Consider the following 20,672-nt stretch of genomic DNA (forward strand, 5'->3'; position numbering starts at 1 on the left):
TTTTTTCCTCAAAAAAAGGGGGTTTACACCAAAAAGAAGAGAGGTTTTCCTAAAAAAAAAAAGAGATGTTTTACCTCAAAAAAGGAGAGTTTTAACCTCAGGAAAAGCGATACTTACTTTGGGGGAAGGGGGGTCCTCAAAAAAAGGAGTGTTCTTCCTCAAAGAAAGGGATATTTACCTCACATCAGGAAAAAGGGTTTTTTTGACCTCAGAAAAGGTGAATTTTACCTCACAGAGGAGGGTTTTACCTCAAGAAAGATGGTTCTACCTCAAAAAAGAAGTATTTACCTCAGGGAGGGGGATTTTACCTCATTGAATAGAGTTTTTACCTCAGGAAAAAGGATTTTTTATCTTAGGGAGAGGGATTTTGCCTCAGAAAAGGTAAATTTTACCTCACAGAAGAGCCTTTTACCTCAGGAAAGGGTTTTTCACCTCAGGAAGGGGGATTTTACCCAAGAAAAGTAGATTTCACCTCACGGAACAGGCTTGTACCTCAGGAAAGAGGATTTTTCGCCTCAGGGAGGGGGATTTTACCTCAGGAAAGGGGATTTTTACCTCAAGAAAGGCAGATTCTACCTCACAGAAGAGGCTTTTATCTCAGGAAAAGGTTTTTCACCTCAGGAAGGGGGATTTTACCCAAGAAAAGTAGATTTCACCTCACGGATGAGGCTTTTACCTCAGGAAAGAGGATTTTTTTGCCTCAGGGAGGAGGATTTTACCTAAGAAAGGCAGATTCTACCTTACAGAAGAGGCTTTTACCTCAGGAAAGAGGGTTTTTCACCTCAGGGAGGGGGATTTCACCTCAGAAAAGGGGATTTTACCTCACAGAAGAGATTTTTACCTCAGGGGAGGATGGAGGGGAGGGACTCGCTCCAGGCCTATCTCAGCGGAGGAAGCAACGGTCGCCCGGACACCTGGGTCCTGATGGTCGCTGCATCGCGCCGCCGCCACCACCTGCCCGGGGCCTCGCCCCTCCCCGCAGACCGCGGCCAATGGGGAAGCGCCCACCCTCTCCCCCCCCTCCCCCCCCCGGCACATGCGCAGTGCGAATGTGCCCCACGTGCCCGCGCGGGGGGCGGGGCGTGGCAAATCCACCCCCGCCCCCATCACCCAAATCCCTTTTAGCCTCCAAAGTTTAATAATAATAAAAAAAAAATCATAATACAATAAAATAAGCCCCCCCCCCCCCGTCCCCGCCCCGCTACAAAGAGCCCGAGACTGTTAGTGTCGGCGGGGGGGGGGGAGGGGCAGGGGGACCCCAAATCCGCCCCCCCTCCCTCCCCCACCCACCCCACCCCCAAATCCTATAAAAAAACCCGGTGCGGGGGGAGGGGGGAGTGGGGGGGCTGGCCCTGCTGTGCTGGTTGTGGGGGGCGCCCCCCCCCCCGGTTTGGGGGGGACCCCCGGACCCCCATCTCTGTGTGTGTGGTCCCCCCCACTCCCCCCCCACTCCCGGGGCTTAACGATACAAAAGAAATCAACTCAAATAATTACATCGCGGGGGGGGGGGGGGAAGGAGGGGGAGGCCCCCCCCCACCCCCAGTCCGGAGGGGTTGGGGGGGTCCCCAGGATGGGGGGGGGGGTAAGGGGGGGGCCGCCCCCATTCCCTCCCCGCTGCCGGCAGGCGCGTCCGTCCAAGCTGGGGGCTGCACGTCACGAGTCCTGGGGGGGGCCGGAGGGGGTGTGGTGGGAGGGGGGCACCCCATAGCTGCACCCCGAAATCCCATGGGGAGCCCCTACCCTGGTTCTTGGGAGGGGGGTGTCCGTCCCCGTCCCTGCACCCCACAGCCCCCCCCCCCCCCCATGCTCCTCCTGGGACTCCCCCACCCCATAGCCCCCCTATGCCCCCTCCCGAGACACTCACCCCCCCCACCGCAGCCCATAATCCCCCCCATGTACCCCCCCCTTCACCCCACAGCCCCCCAGGGAAATGAGCCCCTAAAACCACCCCTCCCACCAGTGGGTGTCCCCCCCCACCCCAAACTCTGGGTGTCCCCCCCCAGCTCTGCCCCTCCACTCACCCCCAGGGCGTGGGGGCCGGGCGGGGGGCTGTCCCGGGGGGTCCCCCCCTCGGGACCCCGACTCCTCTTTGGCTCCAGCTCTTCCTTGGCCAGGGGGGGGAGGTCACCCCTTTCCGCCCGGCGTTTCCGACGTCTTTCGGGGTCCCGGCCACGGGCGCGAGTCCCCCGCCGCTCCGCCTGCTCCAACTGCGGGGGGACACACACTATCAGTGACCCCCCCCTCCAAAAACTGGGGGGGGGTGTTCAAGGCAAGTGGGGGGGAGTTTGGGGTCCCCAGGGAGGTTTGAGGTGATTTTGGGGACCCCCATCTTGTGGAGGAGGTGGAAGAGGGCAAGGGAAACAGTGTAGGGATGGTTTTGGGGTCCCTGGGGTGATTTTGGGGTCCCCAGGGGGGATTTGGGGACCTTAATCTTGTGGAGGAGGTGGAAGCGGGCAAGGGGAGCAGTATAGGGATGGTTTCGGGGTCCCTGGGGTGATTTTGGGGTCCCCAGTGGAGTTTCGGGGTCCCCAGTGGGGGTTTGGGGACCTTACCTTCAGAAGGGAGTGGAATAGGGCAAGGGGAGCAGCGTGGGGATGGTTTTGGGGTCCCCAGTGGGGTTTTGGCATCCCCAGGGGAGTTTTGGAGTCCCCAGGGGAGTTTTGGGGTCCCCAGGGGGGATTTTGGGAACCCTACCTTGAGGAGGAAGTGGAAGGGGGCAAGAGGAGCAACATGGGGTCAGTTTTGGGGTCCCCACGGCAGTTTGGGAGTGGTTTGGGGGTCAACAGGAGACTTTGGGGGGGTTCTGGGATCCCAGGGGATGGTTTGGGGTGGCTGTAGGGTGACAGGGGCGGTTCTGGTGTCCTGAGGGTGCTTTGGGGCCGTTTTGGGGTCCTGGGGGTGCCTTAGGACTGTTCTGGGGTCCTGGGGACACTTTGGGGGGCGGTCTGGGGTCCCCAGGGTGGTCTGGGGCAGTTTTGGGGTCATCGGGGTGCTTTCGGGGGGGTTCTGGGGTCCCCACGGTGGTTTGGGGCAGTTTTGGGGTCCTGGAGATGCTTTGGGGCAGTTGTAGGGTCCTGGGGACACATTGGGGTGTTTTTGGGATTCTGGGTAAGGAGTGGGATGGTTTGGGGGTCCCAAGGGTGGTTCAGGGCAGTTTTGGGGGTGTTCTGGGGTCCCAAGGGTTTTCTGGGGAAGTTTTGGGGTCCTGGGGATGCTTTGGGGCGATTCTAGGATCCCGAGGGTGGTTTGGGGCAGTTTTGGGGATGTTTGGGGGCAGTTCTAGGGTCCTGCAGACACACTGGAGAGTTTTGGGGGGGTCTGGGGAGGGTTTGGGGCGGTTCTGGGGTCCCCAAGGTGTTTTGGAACAGTTTTGGGGTGGTTCTAAAGCCCCAGAGGTGCTTTGAGGTGGTTCTGGGGTCCCCAGGTTGGTTTGGAGCAGTTTTGGGGTTCTGGGGACGCTTTGGGGTTATTCTGGGGTCTCGAGGGTGGTTTGGGGCAGTTTTGGGGGGTTCTGGGGCAGTTTTGGGGTTGTTCTAGGTCCCTGAGGGTGGTTTGGGGCCATTTTGGGAATGCCTTGGAGCGGTTCTGGGGTAAAACTGGGGGAGTTTTGGGGGTTCTGGGGAGGGTTTGGGGCAGTTCTGGGGTCCCCAGAGTGGTTTGGGACAGTTTTGGGGTGGTTCTAAAACCCTGGGGGTGCTTAGAGGTGGTTCTGGGGTCCCCAGGGTGTTTTGGAGCAGTTTTGGGGTGGTTTGGGACAGTTTTGGGGTGGTTCTAAAGCCCCGGAGGTGCTTTGAGGTGGTTCTGGGGTCCCCAGGGTGTTTTGGAGCAGTTTTGGGGTGGTTTGGGGCAGTTTTGGGGTAGTTCTGGGGTCCCCAGGGTGGTTTGGGGCAGTTTTGGGGTGGTAATAGAGCCCCGTGGGTGCTTTGAGGTGGTTCTGGGGTCCCCAAGGTGGTTTGAGACAGTTTTGGGGTGATTTGGGACAGTTTTGGGGTGGTTCTAAAGCCCCCGGGGTGTTTGGGGTGGTTCTGGGGTCCCCAGGGTGGTTTGGAGCGGTTCTGGGGTCCCCAGGGTGGTTTGGAGCAGTTTTGGGGACACTTTGGGGCAGTTCTGGGATCCCCAAGGTGCTTTGGGGTCCTGGAAATGCTTTGGAGAAGTTCTGGGGAGGGGTTGGGGGGAGGGGGATGTTCTTGATCCCCGCGGGCATTTTTTTGGGGTTCAGGGGGTTCCCCCCGTACCTCGAGGAGGAGGCGAAAGAGGGGGAGAGGGGGCGGGCGGGCGGCCTGCAGCAGCCGCCAGATGCTCTGGGCCTCGTCCAGCGTCACCTCCAGCAGGTCCCCCTCCATCATCAGCTCCTCCAGCGGCCGCCGCGCCCCCTCCGCCAGCTCCAGCACCGGGCCCTGCAGCCGCGGCAGCGCCGCGCTCAGCGCCTCCAGCTCTGCGGGGGACACCGCGTCACGCCGGGGGGGGGGGGACAGGGACGCGCCGCGGCGCCGCGTCCCAGGGGAGGGGGTGGATGCCCCCCTCCCCCCGCCCCGCCCCCCTACCAGGGCACGTATGGGATCCATGGGGCCCCCCCCCCCGTGCTCACATGGGCTCCACAGCGTCCCACTGTAGCCCCAGGGGGCTGCTGACATGGGATCCACTGGGTCCCAGCAGCACACGGGATCCACAGGGTTCAACGTGGGATCCCTGGAGTCCCAGTGTTGCCCTGGTACTCACGTGGGAGCTATAGGGCTCACAAGGGAGCTATAGGGCTCACAAAGAGATCTATAGGGCTCACACAGGCTCCCTAGAGTCCCACAGTGGCCCCTGTACTCATATGGGATCCACTGGGTTCCAGCACCACATGGGATCCACAGGGTTCAACGTGGGATCCCTGGAGTCCCATGTTGTCCTGGTACTCACAAGGGATCTATAGGGCTCACAAAGAAATCTATAGGGCTCACATCGGCTCCCTGGAGTCCCACAGTGGCCCCTGCACTCGTATGGGATCCACTGGGTCCCAGCACCACAGGGCTCACACAGGATCCCTGGAGTCTCACAGTGCCCCCTGTACTGACAAGGGAGCCACTGGATCCCACGGTGCCCCCCTGTGCTCACGAGCGATCTGTGGGGTTCACATGGGACCCACTGGCTCCCCCAGCATCCCATGGGATCCATATGGCTCACACGGGATCCCTGGGGCTCACACAGACCTACTGGGTCCCACTGTGCCCCCATGGGATCCCTGGGGCTGACATGGAATCCACTGGGTCCCAGGGACATGTGGGATGCACAGGGCTCCCATGGGACCCCTGGAGCCCCACAACGTCCCCTGTACTCACATGGGATCTACAGGGCTCACATAGGATCTCTGCAGTCCACAGTGCCCCCTTTACCGACAAGGGAGCCACTGGATCCCACGGCATCCCCTATGCTCACGCGGGATCCACTGGGTCCCCCAGCATCACATGGGATCCATGCGGCTTGCATGGGGTCCCCCGGGTCCCGCAGCGTCCCCTGTGCTCACAATGGATCCACTGGATCCCACTGTGTCCCCTGTGCTCACAGGGGATGCCTGGGGTCCCACCGGGCCCCCTGCACTCACGTGGGATCCATGGGGCTCACATGGGATCCCTGCAGTTGCACACTGTCCCTATACTCACAGGGATCTTATGTGAGCCCTCTAGATCCACAGAGTCCTACATGTACTCCCATGTGATCCACAGGGCTCACACAGGATCCCTAGAGTCCCACAGCATCCCTGTGCTCACAGCGGATCCATTTGGCTCGCATAGGATCCACTGGGTCCTCGTATCACACGGGATTGACAGGGCTCACATAGGCTCCCTAGAGTCCTGCAGCATCGCCTGTGCTCAGATGGGATCCATGGGACCCGCACAGGATCCAGTTGATCCCCTAGTGACCCCTGCGCTCACACTGGATCTATAGGGCTTGCATAGGATCCCTAGAGTACCACACTGCCCCCTGCACTCATATGGGATCCCTGGAATCCCACGTTATCCCTGTGTTCACAGGGGATCCTATGGGAACCCTATAGATCCATAGAGTCCCACAGCATCCCCTGTACTCACAGGGGATCCACTGGATCTCTCTCCCCCCTCCCTGCGCTCACATGGGATCCCTGGAGTCCCACAGCCTTCCCCGGGCTCACGGGGGATCCATAGGGATCATGGGGGATCCACAGGGATCCCAGGGGATCCCCCGAAGCCCCAGGGTGCCCTCGAAGCCCCCCCAGCCCCCACTCACCCGAGGGCAGGGGGCCGTTCTTCTCCGGGCTGGGGGCATCGCCGTTCTCCACCGACACCTGGGGGGGGCACAGCGTTATGGGGCACCTCCCCCAGCCCCAAAAACCCCCAAAATCCACCCCACGCCCAGCCCCACACCTCCCCCAGCCCCCAACCCCCCCAAAACCCCCCAAAATCCACCCAGCAGCCAGCCCCACACCTCCTCCAGCCCCAAAACCCCCCAAAATCCACCCCACGCCCAGCCCCACACCTCCCCCAGCCCCAAAACCCCCCAAAATCCACCCCACGCCCAGCCCCACACCTCCCCCAGCCCCAAAACCCCCCAAAATCCACCCCACGCCCAGCCCCACACCTCCCCCAGCCCCAAAACCCCCCAAAATCCACCCCACGCCCAGCCCCACACCTCCCCCAGCCCCAAAACCCCCCAAAATCCACCCCACGCCCAGCCCCAAACCTCCCCCAGCCCCAAAACCCCCCCAAAACCCACCCCACACCCAGCCCCACACCTCCTCCAGCCCCCAAACCCCCCCCCCCAAATCCACCGCCCCCCCCCCACTCCCCAAACCTTGGTCTGCTCGTTGCGGCTGGCCTCCCGCAAGGCGCCGGCCCCGTCTCCGTGCAGGCGATGCCGTAAAGCCGCCAACCGCTCCAAAGGTCCGGCTACGTCGGGAGAAGCGAGGAGCTGACGGGCGCGATCCTGCCAAGTGATGGCTCGTTCGGTCAAACACTGCAAGGCTTCGCCCTCCGGCAAGCGAACCGGCAGCTTCTGCAGAGCCACCAGCAACGCCAAGATGGTTTCCAAACGAGGACGCCGCGATCGTTGGCAAAGAGGGCAGAGAAATTTGGCGTCCCACTCCCACCAAGCCGGAGAAGGTTTTTGAGAACCCAAACGGGGCCAGGCTACGCAAGCACCGTGAAACCAGTCCCGGCAGAGCTGGCACTGCAGCATGCCGGGGCTCGCCGGTTGCCCGCAGACGCAGGAAGGTGGTCCGGGACCCGGGAGGGGCGGCGCGGCTTTTTGGGCGTTAGCGTGGCGTAACCGAAGCATTCCTTCCTTTTCTTTTTGCTCTCCTTCTTTAAACGCCACGATCTGCGGGGCGGGCAAAGAGGGAGGTGAGCGATGGCCGCGGGGGGACGCGGGGTACCCTGCGGTCATATCCCCCCCCCCAAAAAAAAAACACCACCAAACCCCTACTGACCACGGCGCCGGGATCGCGGAGATCCTGCGCCGACAGCCCCAAGCTCTCGGCGTCCAGTTTGTAAAGCCCCGGCTCCTGCCGCCACTTCAGCCGCTTGCTGCTGTCGGAGCCGGCGTCGGCGCAGGGACACAGCACCTACGGGGTTATAAAGGGGTTCAAGCGCGGTCCCCTAGACCCCCGCCCCCCCCCCCCATGTCCTTGTCACCCACCTCCAATAAGGTATAACAGGAATTTTTCTTCAGGAAGGTCCGGGAAGCTTTATCCCGCCAGGAATGAGCCGTGCCGACCTGTACCTCCAGTTGCCGCAGCTCCTCCAGTCGCACCGGTAAATCCCGACCCACCGCCACCAGTCCCTCCAGATCATCCAGACAGGGGTAGTGGTCGCCGTTCTGGGGGACACAAAGGTGAAGTTGGGGGGGGTTTAAAAGCCCCCCACCCCAGGGCAGAAGGGGGATCCCCGGAGCCCACCTGGATCTCCTCCACGTCGGCGATCCAGGCGCGGGCCTTGGCCAGGGCTTCTTTCAACGCCTGGATGTTGGGCAGGAGAGCCGGGATGTTTTCCGCTTCTTTAATGATGGCGGCCAAGGTGGCCGGGGGGTGCTTCTGCCTGCGGGGAGGGGGTGAGAACCCAGGCGTCCGGCCGCTCGGACCCCCCCGCCCCGAGATCCCAGAGACCCCCAGGAACCCGGGTCTGAGACCCCCGCGAATCCGGGTCTGAGACCCCCATAGGTCTGGTCCCAGCCCGGCTTCTCCCGGGAACAGAGGCAGCCAAACCCCAGCCCCTTTATCCCCCTCCCTGGGGGGACACCCCCCCCGGCCCCTTTATCCCCCTCCCTGGGGGGACACCCCCCCCGGCCCCTTTATCCCCCTCCCTGGGGGGGCAGCCCCCGGCCCCTTTATCCCCCTCCCTGGGGGGACACCCCCCCCGGCCCCTTTATCCCCCTCCCTGGGGGGACACCCCCCCCGGCCCCTTTATCCCCCTCCCTGGGGGGACACCCCCCCCGGCCCCTTTATCCCCCTCCCTGGGGGGACACCCCCCCCGGCCCCTTTATCCCCCTCCCTGGGGGGACACCCCCCCCGGCCCCTTTATCCCCCTCCCTGGGGGGACACCCCCCCCGGCCCCTTTATCCCCCTCCCTGGGGGGGCAGCCCCCGGCCCCTTTATCCCCCTCCCTGGGGGGACACCCCCCCCGGCCCCTTTATCCCCCCTTGGGAACACGGGGGGGCAGCCCCCGGCCCCTTTACTCCCCCTCCAGGGACGCAGGGGGGGGGTGCAGCCCCTTTTCCCCCCCCCCCCCACGGGGCCACATCCTGACCTGGCCTCCAGACACATCTGAGCCTTCTCCTCCCAGCGCTGCGCGATGGTGAGCAGCTCCTGCAGCTCGGCCATGGCCACGTCGACGGCCGGACTCGGGGCGACGGTACGACCGGCCTGAATGAGACCCCTCATAACGGGGAGGGGGACGCGGGCACGCGGGGACCGGAGGGTGGCCGTCACCTCCTCCAACCAAGCGGCCTGGGCCAGCTGTCGTTCCAACCGCCGGCTTTCCGGTACTTCCACACCCAACCGGGTTCCTCGTTCCAGCAGCACCCTCAAAGCTCCCGGTCCCGGAGGAACCGACTCCAGCGCTGCCCGTGCCTCCGCTTGGAAAACTTCCACGCGTTCCAGCAAAGCCTGGAGAAGGAGGGGACGGTATCGGTGACACGGCGTCACAAAGGACGCGGCGGGGGGGGACGCGGAGGGGGCCCCCCCCAGCTCACCTGGACCTCCCCGATCTGGTGCATGACGCAGGGTAACTGGTTCATCTGCTCCAGGAAGGCGCGGAGCTCCTCCACCGTCAGCGAGGGTGCTGGGACCCTGCGGTCGCGCGAGGGGACGTCACTCCCACGGGGTGGGGGAGGCGGGGGTGGCTGGGACACGGGGGGGGGGACAGGGGAGGGGCTGGGGTCCACGGGGGACAGGATGGGACAGAGGGAAAGGGGTGGCTGGGGCCAGAGGGGATGGGATGGGGACACGGAGGATGGGATGGGACAGGGTCCATAGGGGACAGGACGGGGACACGGGGGTGGCTGGGGTCCACGGGGGACAGGACGGGGTCCAGAGGGGACAGGATGGGGACACGGGGGTGGCTGAGGTCCATGGGGGACGTGACGGGGTCCATAGGGGACAGGATGGGGACTGAGGTCCATGGGGGACTTGATGGGCTCCATGGGGGACAGGACAGGGGGATGGCTGAGGTCCATGGGGGATGTGGCAGGGTCCAGAGGGGACAGGATGGGGACATGGGGGTGGCTGAGGTCCACGGGGGACAGGATGGGGCCCAGAGGGGACAGGACGGGGACATGGGGGTGGCTGAGGTCCATGGGGGACGTGACGGGGTCCATAGGGGACAGGACGGGGACACGGGGGGGGCTGAGGTCCACGAGGGACTTGATGGGGTCCATAGGGGTGGCTGGGGTCCACGGGGGACAGGACGGGGTCCACGGGGGACAGGACGGGGTCCACGGGGAAAAGCAGAAGGAGCCAGGATGGTGACACGGAGCTGCCGGGGACAGGGAGGAACGGCTGGGGACACGGTGGGGGACAGGGAGGGACGGCTGGGGACACGGTGGGGGACAGGGAGGGACACTCACCCGGTCTCCTGCGAGCTGATGAGCCCCAGGGCCTCGGAGACGCAGCGCTCGGCCTGACCCAGGCAGCCCTTGAGCCGATGCAGCAGCTCGTTCTCGGGGAACTTGCGCTCCCGCGCCTCCGACTCCAGCGCCCGCAGCTCCTCCAGCGCTGGCCGGGCACAGCCGGGGGGGTCAGGGCTGCACCCCAAAACCCCCCCGAGCCCCCCCAAACCCCCCGCCTTGATCCCAGGACTCACTCCGCTTACGGCCGTCCTCCACCTCCAGCGCGATGCGGACCTTGTTGGCCCAGGTGTCGAAGGACTCGGCGCGCACCTTCAGCTTGTGCAGCATGGCCGGCAGCTCGTCCAGCGTGTAGCGGTACCTGGGGGGGATTTTGGGGGGCTCAAGGGGGTCCACCAGCCCCCCAGTAGGGTTTGGGGGGGGCGTTGGGAGCCCCTGGTTATGGCCAAGGGTATGGAAGGGGTGAATACGAGACCCAGACCGTGCCCGTGTCCCCCCCCACAGGGCATGGGGGGGCTGCTGGGGAGCGCGGGGGGGGCCATGTATCCCCCCCGCACTGGCTTGAGGGGGGCAATGAGACCCCCAAATCCTACCGACACCCCCCCAGGGGCACACCGAGGCCCCCAGCACCCCCAAAACCTACCCATGTGTCCCCACCAGGGGTAAAAGACGACTCCTAGCACCCCCAAACCCTACCCACGCCCCGCCCGGGAGCACATCAAAGTCCATAGCACCCCCAAACCATACCCATGTCACCCCCAAACTGTACCCATGGCCCCCCCAGGAGTAAAGCAAGACCCCCAGCACCCCCAAACCCCACGCACGGCCCCCCCAGGGATAAACCAAGACCCCCAGCACCCCCAAACCCTACCCACATCCCCCCTGGGGATAAACCAAGACCCCCTGGACCCCCAAACCCTACCCATGTCACCCCCAAACCCTACCCACACCCCCCCCAGGGATAAACCAAGACCCCCAGCACCCCCAAACCCCACGCACGTCCCCCCCAGGGACAAACCAAGACCCCCAGCACCCCCAAACCCCACGCACGGCCCCCCTCAGGGATAAACCAAGACCCCCAGCACCCCTAAACCCCACGCACGCCCCCCCCAGGGACAAACCAAGACCCCCAGCACCCCCAAACCCTACCCACGTCCCCCCCCAGGGATAAACCAAGACCCCCTGGACCCCCAAACCATACCCACATCCCCCCCCAGGGCCACATCAAGACCCCCAGCACCCCCAAACCCAACCCACATCCCCTTTTACAGACCCACCAAATCCTACAGCGCCCCCAGACCGTGCCCGCATCCCCGTCTCCCCCGCCCCCCCCAAAATCGCGGCGGACCCCCTCCCCACCTGAGGTACTGCTTGCTGCGGGGGCACTTGCAGAGATCGTCCATGTGGTAGAGGCAGACGAGGCACTGGGGACAATCGTAACAAGCCAGCGCCGAGAGAAAACACGTCGTCTTACATTTATCGCACTGCCGCTCGTCGTCCGGCAGCAGCTCGAACGCTTCCCGCTCCGCTTCCGTGATACCCTGAGAGATAAAAACGCCTCAGCCCCCGCCGCAATCCCCCCCACACCCCCACGTTGTTTTTTTTTGGGGGGGGGGGGGTGTTCTTCCCGGTGTTTCCCCTACCTTTTCCAACAGCGCTTTGCGGAGTTTCCGTTCTTCCTGCACCAGGACGAACATTTCTTTGTGAACGGCGGCCGCCAAGTTGAGATCCAGCTTTTCGGGACAAGCCGCCATCTTACAGATGAGTTCCTCGTGGGAGAAGACGCAGTAACGTCGCAAACGGCGGTAGTGCTCGATGCACTGCCTGCCGGCGGGTAGCTGCAAGCAACGCCGGGCGTTAAGGCGGACCCCCGAATTTGGGGGACCCCCCCATACCCCAAAAACGCATCCCCCAACAGAGCCGGGCATCCCCGGCTTGAACCGTCGGTGGTGGACCCCCAAAATCTCAACTCAACGCTTGGAGCTCCTCAAACACCCGACTCTCCGAGGAGCGCCCAGCCCAAAATTTGAGGGTCTCACCCCAGATTTTGGGGGTTCGCCTTGGATTTTGGGGGTTCGCCTTGGATTTTGGGGGGTGTAGGGGCTCACCCAGTCAGCGGTACAGAAGTTGACGGCCTCGGCGAAGTTGTAACCCTGGTTGAAACCGCTGTGGTACGCCCGGGGGAAGGTGATGACGAACTCGCCGGCGCACTGGTTGGTCCGTACGACCTAAAAAAAGGACAAAATTTGGGGGCGAGGGAAGGGGTTAAGGAGTTTTGGGGGTGCGCTGAAGGGACCCCGATACTCACGGGGACGCCGTGGGCCATGAGGGTGTTGGGATTCATGAGGGTGACGAGCTGGTGGAGCAGATCGGGCTGGCTTTCGAAGAGCTCCGGCGTCAGCTTCTTCATCACCTCTTCCAGGTGCTCCGCCGCGAAGGAGGGAACCCCGTACCACGTCTTGGGCTCGCCCCTGGGGGGGGACGGGGTCAGGGGCACCCCAAAAATCTCTCCTCCCACCCCGTACCACATCTTGGGCTCGCCCCTGGGGAAGACGGGGTCAGGGGCACCCCAAAAACCCTCCTTCCACCCCATATCATGGCTTGGGGTTGCCCCAAAATCTCCTCACACCCTGTACCACGTCTTGGGCTCATCCCTGGGGGGGGACGGGGTCAGGGCACCCCAAAAACCCTCCTTCCACCCCGCACCACGTCTTGGGCTCGCCCCTGGGGGGGGACGGGGTCAGAGGCACCCCAAAAACCCTCCTTCCACCCCATATCATGGCTTGGGGTCACCCCAAAATCTGCTCACACCCTGTACCATGGCTTGGGCTCATCCCTGGGGGGGGACGGGGTCAGGGGCACCCCAAAATCTCTCCTCCCACCCCGCACCACGTCTTGGGCTCGCCCCTGGGGGGGGACGGGGTCAGGGGCACCCCAAAATCTCTCCTCCCACCCCGTACCACGTCTTGGGCTCGCCCCTGGGGGGGGACGGGGTCAGGGGCACCCCAAAATCTCTCCTCCCACCCCGTACCATGGCTTGGGGTTGCCCCTGGGGGGGGACGGGGTCAGGGGCACCCCAAAATCTCTCCTCCCACCCTGTACCACGTCTTGGGCTCGCCCCTGGGGGGGGACGGGGTCAGGGGCACCCCAAAATCTCTCCTCCCACCCCGTACCATGGCTTGGGGTTGCCCCTGGGGGGGGACGGGGTCAGGGGCACCCCAAAATCTCTCCTCCCACCCCGTACCATGGCTTGGGGTTGCCCCTGGGGGGGAACAGGGTCAGGGGCACCCCAAAATCTCTCCTCCCACCCCGTACCACGGCTTGGGCTCGCCCCTGGGGGGGGACGGGGTCAGGGACACCCCAAAATCTCTCCTCCCACCCTGTACCATGGCTTGAGGTTGCCCCTGGGGGGGTACGGGGTCACGGGCACCCCAAAAAACTTCTCCCACCCCATACCACATCTTGGGCTCTCCCCTGGAGGGGTCACAGGACCCTAAAAACCTCCTCGCACCCCCTAACACATCTTAGGCTCAGCCCTGGGTGGGGGATGAGGTTGGGGCACCCCAAAAAACATCCTCCCACCCCATATCACATCTCGGGCTTGCCCCTGGGGGGTTCTGGCACCCCAAAAACCTCCTCTCACCCCATATTCCATCTTCGGCTCGCCCCTAGGGGCTCATGGCACCCCAAAAACCTCCTCTCACCCCATACCACATCTCAGGCTTGCCCTTGCGGGGGTCACAGCACCCCAAAAACCTCCTCTCACCCCATACTCCATCTCGAGCTCGCCCCTAGGGGCTCATGGCACCCCAAAAACCTCCTCTCACCCCATACCACATCTCGGGCTTGCCCTTGGGCGAGTCACAGCACCCCAAAAATCTTCTCTCACCCCATACTCCATCTCGAGCTCGCCCCTACAGGCTCATGGCACCCCAAAACCCCCCCCTCTCACCTCATAACACCTCATAGGCTCACCCCTGGGTGGGGGGACAAGGTCAGGGGCACCCCAAAACCCCTCCTCCCACCCCACGACACCTCCCAGGATCGTCCCTCACCACCCAGAGACCCCCCCCGAGCCCCCCCACCAGTGGAGGTAGTTGATGGAGTAGCTCCAGTGGTCCTCGATGTGCCAGCAGAAGGCGGAGAAGACCATCCCCACGTAGAGCCAGGGCACCTTCATCCCCGAAATATCGGCGTTGATGTGGCACAGCACCGATTGTTTCAACACCGGCATCACGTTCAGGTTCCAACCGCTGCCGGCGTACTCCTACGGGGGGGGTCGTAAAGACAGCGTCACCCCCCTTCACCCCTCCACGGGTGACACCCCCGGGGGGTGTTCCTCACCTCCTCCTCCGGCGAGAGCTTCCTTTTGCCGTCGCTGATGGGGAAACCGCTGCCGAATTCCTTGGAGTGGATGTCGGCCCCGTACTCCACCGTCACGTCCTCCTCGATGCTGTTCACCAACCGCCAAAATTCCTTCTCCACCAGCTCCGTGGGGACCATCTAGGGACGGGGGTGCAATAAAAAAAAAGGGGGGGATGTTAGGAATTGGGGAGGGGGCTGGCGGGGGTCCCTGCGGGGTTTCGGGGGTACTCACGTGGACCGGCATGTTGAAATAGTCGGCTTTGAAGGAGTCGGCCATCTCCCCGAAGCTCTGCAGGGTGTACTCCCGCGTCGCCTGTTCGAAGCCGAAAGCCTCCGGCGGTCGCTTGCATTCCTGGGGGAGAGGGATAAGGGGAGGGGGGGGTCAGGGTGGGGGTCCCCAAGCCCCACGGATGAGGGTAAGATATTGAGTCGGGGGTCCCCAGCCCCACAGATGCGACATGGGGGTCCCTAACCCCGCAGATGGGATGAGACGGGAGGCAGGGGGTTGGTGTGGGGGTCCCCAGCCCCACAGACGGGGGTCCCCAGCCCCACAGATGTGACACGGGGGTCCCCAGCTCCACAGACGGGGGTCCCCAGCCCCACAGACGGGATGAGACGGGAGGCAGGGGGTTGGTGTGGGGGTCCCCAGCCCCACAGATGCGACACAGGGGTCCCCAGCCCCGCAGATGCAACACGGGGGTCCCTAACCCCGCAGACGGGGGTCCCCAACCCCACAGACGGGATACGGGGGTCCCTAACCCCACAGACAAGGGTCCCCAGCCCCACAGATGGGATGGGATGTTGAGTCGGGGGTCCCCAACCCCACAGATGTGACACGGGGGTCCCTAACCCCACAGACGGGGGTCCCCAACCCCACAGACGGGGGTCCCTAACCCCACAGACGGGGGTCCCTAACCCCACAGACGGGGGCTCCCAGCCCCACAGACGGGGGCTCCCAGCCCCACAGACGGGACTGGATGCGATTCGGGGGTCCCCAACCCCACAGATGTGACACAGGGGTCCCTAACCCCACAGACGGGGATCCCCAGCCCCACAGACGGCACTGGATGCGATTCGGGGGTGCCCAGCCCCACAGACAGGACGGGCCGCGACTTGGGGGTCCCCAACCCCACAGACAGACGCGACCCGACGCAAGCCGGGGGGGGGGGCGGTCCCCAGCCCCGTAGCCGGGACACGACACAAAATGGCGAGGGTCCAGGGCGCGACGCGGGTGTTTGGGGGGGCTTCCCCGTGTTGTGTGTGTCCCCCCCCTCATCATCCTCACCGCCATGACACATTTGGGGCAGCGCCAGATGCCCTTGGGGATTTCGGGCAGGGGCGGGAGGAGGCAGAAGATGTGGTAGTTGTCATCGCAGCCGTCGCAGAGCAGGAGTTTGTCGTCCTCGTCCCCCCGCGAACAGATCCGGCAGATGTAGGAATCGACCTGGAGGGAGACGGAAAGGGCTGAAGTGTGAGGAGGGGGCGGGGGGGGGGGCGTCGTGTCCCCCCCCCTCCCACGGCGTCGTGTCCCCCCCGCCGCGGCACGGGGTACGTACGAATTGGCTGTTGCTGTGGCTGCGACGCAGGCGCATGGTCATTTTGGTGCAGGGTTCGGGGCTGTGCCTCAGTTCCTCCTTCCCCTCCAGGTACGCGCGGGGAGACGCCGGCTCCACCTTAGCCTCGGGTCCCGCCGGTTCTTCCTTCACCACCACCGTGGGGGGACACTCGGGACCCTCTTTATCTGTGGGGTGAAGAATTAGGTGTGGGGGGGTCACAGCTAGCCCCCCCCCCCTTCCCCAAATCACCCCGGGGGGGTTCCCTCGTACCTTTTTTACGCAGGGTCTTGTCTTTGGCCACCAGCCCCAACCCCAACATTTTGGGGCCGGCCCCGTAAATCTGCAGCTTCTTCAGCTCCGGATTTTTCTCGATATCTTCCTCCGTCGGCTCCGGCTGCGGAATAGCGGAGTTACGGAGGTAGGGGGGTCCCTTAAAAATATATGGGGTGTTTTTTTTTTTTGGCGGGGAGGGGGGTGTCGCTCACCTCCTGCTGCAAGCGTTTAGCCCGCCGGCCGTAACTGTTGAATTTAGAAGGCTGGACGGACTGGCGCAAGGGGATGCTGTGGGGTTTGTACTCCCGATCCTTCTCCTCGCTCTCGAAAGGCCGCGTGTTGCACTGCTGAAGGGAAGAGACCCTCAGCGTCTCCTAATTTAGGGGGTTCTCCCCCTAAAATCCACCTCCCCCCCCCCCCGTTTTCTCACCACCAGGTTGGCCCCCGACTGGTACATCTCGTAGGGGTAGATGATGCGTTCGTAGTGGGCGCGCAGCAGCGAGCCGATGTTTTTCCCCGAGGGATAAGCCAGGCGTTGGGCAACCCGAGCCCACCGCCGGTCCTTGCAGATGGCCTCGTACCCCCCCTCCTCCATCACCACCTTCGGGACAAAAAAAAAAAAAAAAAAAAAAGGGGGGGGGGGATAGATATATGAAGCACCCCTAAATCGGTTGCGTCCCCCCTTCCCGGTGGCCCCCCCAGACCTTGCTGAGGCTGTAGAGATCGAGGATGCGTCGCTCGACGTTGGGGATCTTGAGCGAAGAACCTTGGATTTCCCAAAACTTGGCGATCTGGTCCAGGTAGTTCAGCTTCACCCTGGTCTGCGCCTGTCGGGGTGGGGGGGGAAAAAGAAGGGGGGTGAGCCCTGTGCGTACCCCAAAAATCAGCTGGGGGGGGGGGGGGGGAAGGAAAAAGGAGCCCCCCCAAAACTTACCTCCAGCTCGTTGAGCCGCTGGATGCGGGGGGTAAACCTGAAGTTGTCGACCTCCACGGCGAAGGGGGGCTGCCAGTCCTGGGGAGACGAGGTGGGGGGGCGGTTAGCAGCGATGGCCCCCCCATTCTGAGGCAGGCAGGGCAGCCCCCAGGGGAAAGAGGGGGGGGAAATACGGCCACGGGCACCCCAAATTCAGGTGGGGGGGCCACACCCCCCCGTGTCATGGGGGACAGCACCCCACGTTGGGGGGGACACACACGGAATGGGGGGGGGGGCCCCCCACGCGGGGAGCCAGTGACGCCAGCGCGGCCGGGCCCGGCCCTCCCCGGAAGCCCTTCTCCACCCCGCCAAGCTGGGGGGACCGGATCGGCCTGTCCCCATCCCCCCCCCAAAAAAGGGAACCGGGGCCCCCCCAAACTGGCAAAGGCAACAAAGGGATCCCCCTCAGCGGGGACACAACACAGCCACCCCCCCCACCCCCAAAAAACAGGAAACAAGCCAGGAAGGGGGGGTGGCAAGCGGGAGCAAGGCTGGCAGCGATGGGGGGGCGGGGGGGCTTAGCCCCCCACTTGCCCCCCCCCCGCCCCTTTTAGGGGACCCCCCCTGAAGGGGCGCTGCCCGACTTGGGGACCCCCCCGGCTCCGGCTGGGCTCCCCCCCGCCGCTCGCCAGACAAAGGCTCGGCGGTGGCAGCCATATTGGCCGTGTCACTGTTGTTGTTGTGAGGGCCGGCGTGGGGGGGGGGGACACACACAGACCCCTCCCCTCCCCCCAAGGAACCCCCCTATTCCCCACGGGGGGCCACCCCAAATTCCTTGGGGTCACCTCCCCCCCACCCAGCACAAGGCGGGTGGACGAGGGGCCTTGCCGGAGGGGAAACGGGGGGCCCTTCCCCCCCACCACTGGGGTCTGAACCCTCCAAAATCCAACCCCAGCCGGGACCCCCCCAGCCCACGGGCACCCCCTCAGCCGGGGGGGGTTTACCCCACGTTCTTTACCCCCCCCAGGTGAGTATTTACACCCACCCCCCCACACGTAGCAGCGTTGAGGGGGGGGTATTTTCCCACCCCGAGTGGGTATTTACACCCAGGACGCAGCAGGCGTGGGGGGGCATTTGGGGGGTGAATAACTCCCCGAGGGGGGGGGCAATTAACCCCTTAAAATGGGAAAATACCCCCCCAGGGGGGCAAATGACCCCCTAAATGGGAACTTACCCCCACCCAGGGGGGTACTTACCCCCCAAAACGGGAAGATACCCCCCTGGGGGGCAAGTGACACCCCCCCCCCCAAATGGGAACTTACCCCCACCCAGGGGGGCAATTAACCCCCCTAAATGGGAAAATACCCCCCCCGGGGGGGCCAATTACCCCCCAAAATGGGAAGAGACCCCCCATGGGGAGGGGCAATTACCCCCTAAAATAGAAAAATACCCCCCCCGGGGGGCAAGTGAACCCCCCTAAATGAGAACTTACCCCCACCCAGTGGGAAGTTACCCCCCAGGGGGGGCAAATAAATGGGAAGATACCCCCCCGGGGGGGGGCACTTACCCCCCAAAATGGGCAATTAACCCCCCCCCCAGTGGGACACCTACCCCCTAGCAAACGCCAACCCCCTCCCCCCGAGGGATGCTCACACCCCAGCGGGGCAGGGACCCCCAGCTGCAGGAGTGGGGTGCCCCCACCCCCCCCAATACTCACAGCGGGGGGTCGGATCTTGCAGATGCCGCTTTTCTCGGCGATGGGGCGGATCTTGGCGATGTAACCCAGGGGGTCGCTGAATTCAGCCCAGCTGGGCTCAAAAACGGGGCATTCGGGAGGGGGTAAAAAGTCTTCGGGGGGTTCCAGTTCACCGGCCACCGATAACCAAGGCGTCCCCCACTCACCCCGCTGCTCCCCACCGATGGGGGGACCCCGAGGGGTCTCTCCCCCACTACGGGGACCCCCAAAGGGCCTCCGGGCCTTGTCCTCAGGGCCTGGGCGATCCCCACTCCGGGCTCCCCGTTCTTCGGGGGTCTTGCGGGGGCTTCGCTCCTCACCCGGGGGGCGCCCACCGGGTCCCTTACCGGTTCCCCCGCCTTTACCCCGCGGCTCCCCACCGGTTTTGGGGGGGCGAGGGGTCGCCGCGGCCCTCTCCTCCCCCGCGCCTTTAGAGGGGGCGGCAGCCGACCGGGGGGGAGCCGCATCTCCGGTGGGCTCCGTACCCCCCCACTCCCCACCGCGGCCCCGCTTGGCCTCCTCATCTCCCTCCGGCGGTGGGGGGGTGCCCCAAGGCGGGGACCCACCGGGGGCGGGCCCCCACTCGGCCCAACCACCCCCTCCGCGCTGCTGCTCCCCCTCTTCCATCCTCCCCACCGAGGGGGGGGGGGGGGAGTTTCCCTCGCGGCCCGCGGGGGACCCCCTCAGGGGGCCATGGAGGCCCCCGCCGCCCCCTCACAGGCCCCCGGGCCGCCCCCTCACAGGCCCCGGGCCGCCCCCCCCTCCCCAAACCCCGGGGAAAGGGGGGGAACGAGAGCGCCCGAGTGCCTCCGCCGACCTGCTCCGCCGATCCCCCCCGGCCCCGCCGCCTCCTGGCCGCGGTAAGCGGCTCCCACCGGCCCCGCGATCCGCCCGCCTCAAGCCCGAGGCCTGCCCGGTCCCCCCGGCCGGGCCGCCGCCGCCATCTTGGGTTCCCTCCTCCTCTCGCTCCCCCCCCCCCCCCCCCGCCCCGCGCGCCCGCACACACTGCGCAGGCGCGGGCGCGCACGCCGCCCCGGGCGGTGCTGCGTCTCCCCTCACGGAACCGTCTCCTTCCGCCGCGGGAGGGGAGGGCGCTGAGCGCGGCGACACCGCCGCAACCGCCTGCGAGAGCGCGGAAAGGGAGGGGGGGGGGAACGACACCCCCCCCGACACGCCCACCACCGCGGCTCGGCCGGTGGGAGGCGGTGTGGCGGGAGGAGCGGAGGATAAATAGTCCGCAGGCTCCGCCCCCTCCCCGCGGCGGAGGGATCCTGGCCGCCGGCTGCGCCTCCGCGGCTGGGTCAAGCGGGGGAGCCGGAGCTTCTTGTGCACGTTTAAAGGGGCGCAGCGCGCATGCGCCGCCCGGCCGCCCGCGGGGTGGAGGGGCGGAGCGAGGGGCGGGGGCACGGCGAAAGCAGGCCCCTCCTAGGGGCGGGGCTAAGGGGAGCTCCGCCCCCGATGCCCCGCCCCGCCGCGCCTTCGCGCTCCTGCCCCGTCCAGCGGCACCTATAGCCCCTATAGCCCAGGGTCCCCATTATGGCCCCTATAGCCCCAGCCTTCTATAGCTCCCAGGCACCTATAGCCCAGGGTCCCCATTATGGCCCCTATAGCCCCAGCCTTCTATAGCTCCCAGGCACCTATAGCCCAGGGTCCCCATTATGGCCCCTATAGCCCCAGCCTTCTATAGCTCCCAGGGACCTATAGCCACAGGGTCCCCATTATGGCCCCTATAGCCCCCAGGCCCCTATAG

General features: G+C 64.9%; 1 protein-coding gene across 2 annotated transcripts; it reads right to left on the reverse strand.

Moving 5' to 3' along the window:
* Positions 1 to 1,119: 1,119 nt before the first annotated feature.
* On the reverse strand, positions 1,120 to 19,884 carry KDM5C (lysine demethylase 5C). Of its 2 annotated transcripts, none has more exons than XM_075134767.1 (27): positions 18,905 to 19,884; positions 17,209 to 17,286; positions 16,979 to 17,101; positions 16,705 to 16,875; positions 16,487 to 16,618; positions 16,272 to 16,395; positions 16,002 to 16,186; positions 15,731 to 15,889; positions 14,678 to 14,797; positions 14,425 to 14,583; positions 14,166 to 14,347; positions 12,389 to 12,551; positions 12,189 to 12,308; positions 11,724 to 11,918; positions 11,440 to 11,621; positions 10,317 to 10,441; positions 10,081 to 10,228; positions 9,208 to 9,304; positions 8,763 to 9,121; positions 7,916 to 8,054; positions 7,657 to 7,836; positions 7,448 to 7,582; positions 6,814 to 7,338; positions 6,250 to 6,307; positions 4,236 to 4,435; positions 2,022 to 2,207; positions 1,120 to 1,662 (listed from the first exon to the last, which is right to left on the reverse strand). In XM_075134767.1, the coding sequence occupies exons 1-27, from the start codon at positions 19,547 to 19,549 to the stop codon at positions 1,654 to 1,656; spliced, it is 4,899 nt and encodes a 1,632-aa protein (XP_074990868.1). In that variant the 5' UTR covers positions 19,550 to 19,884; the 3' UTR covers positions 1,120 to 1,653. The 2 variants fall into 2 exon arrangements, with proteins under 2 accessions (XP_074990868.1, XP_074990867.1); XM_075134766.1 differs by having other exon boundaries at positions 16,487 to 16,621.
* Positions 19,885 to 20,672: the final 788 nt, after the last annotated feature.

Source organism: Calonectris borealis, chromosome 34 (genome assembly GCF_964195595.1).
Source record: "Calonectris borealis chromosome 34, bCalBor7.hap1.2, whole genome shotgun sequence".
NCBI classification, from domain to species: Eukaryota; Metazoa; Chordata; class Aves; order Procellariiformes; family Procellariidae; genus Calonectris; species Calonectris borealis.

Excerpts from the sequence above, each read along its gene's own strand:
- KDM5C (XM_075134766.1), bottom strand. The coding sequence starts at position 19,549 with ATGGAAGAGGGGGAGCAGCAGCGCGGAGGGGGTGGTTGGGCCGAGTGG. Across the intron at positions 15,890-16,001 it reads GCCACAGCAACAGCCAATTC|GTCGATTCCTACATCTGCCG; the intron begins GTACGTACCCCG and ends GTCTCCCTCCAG. Across the intron at positions 14,584-14,677 it reads ATTTCAACATGCCGGTCCAC|ATGGTCCCCACGGAGCTGGT; the intron begins GTGAGTACCCCC and ends CCCCGTCCCTAG.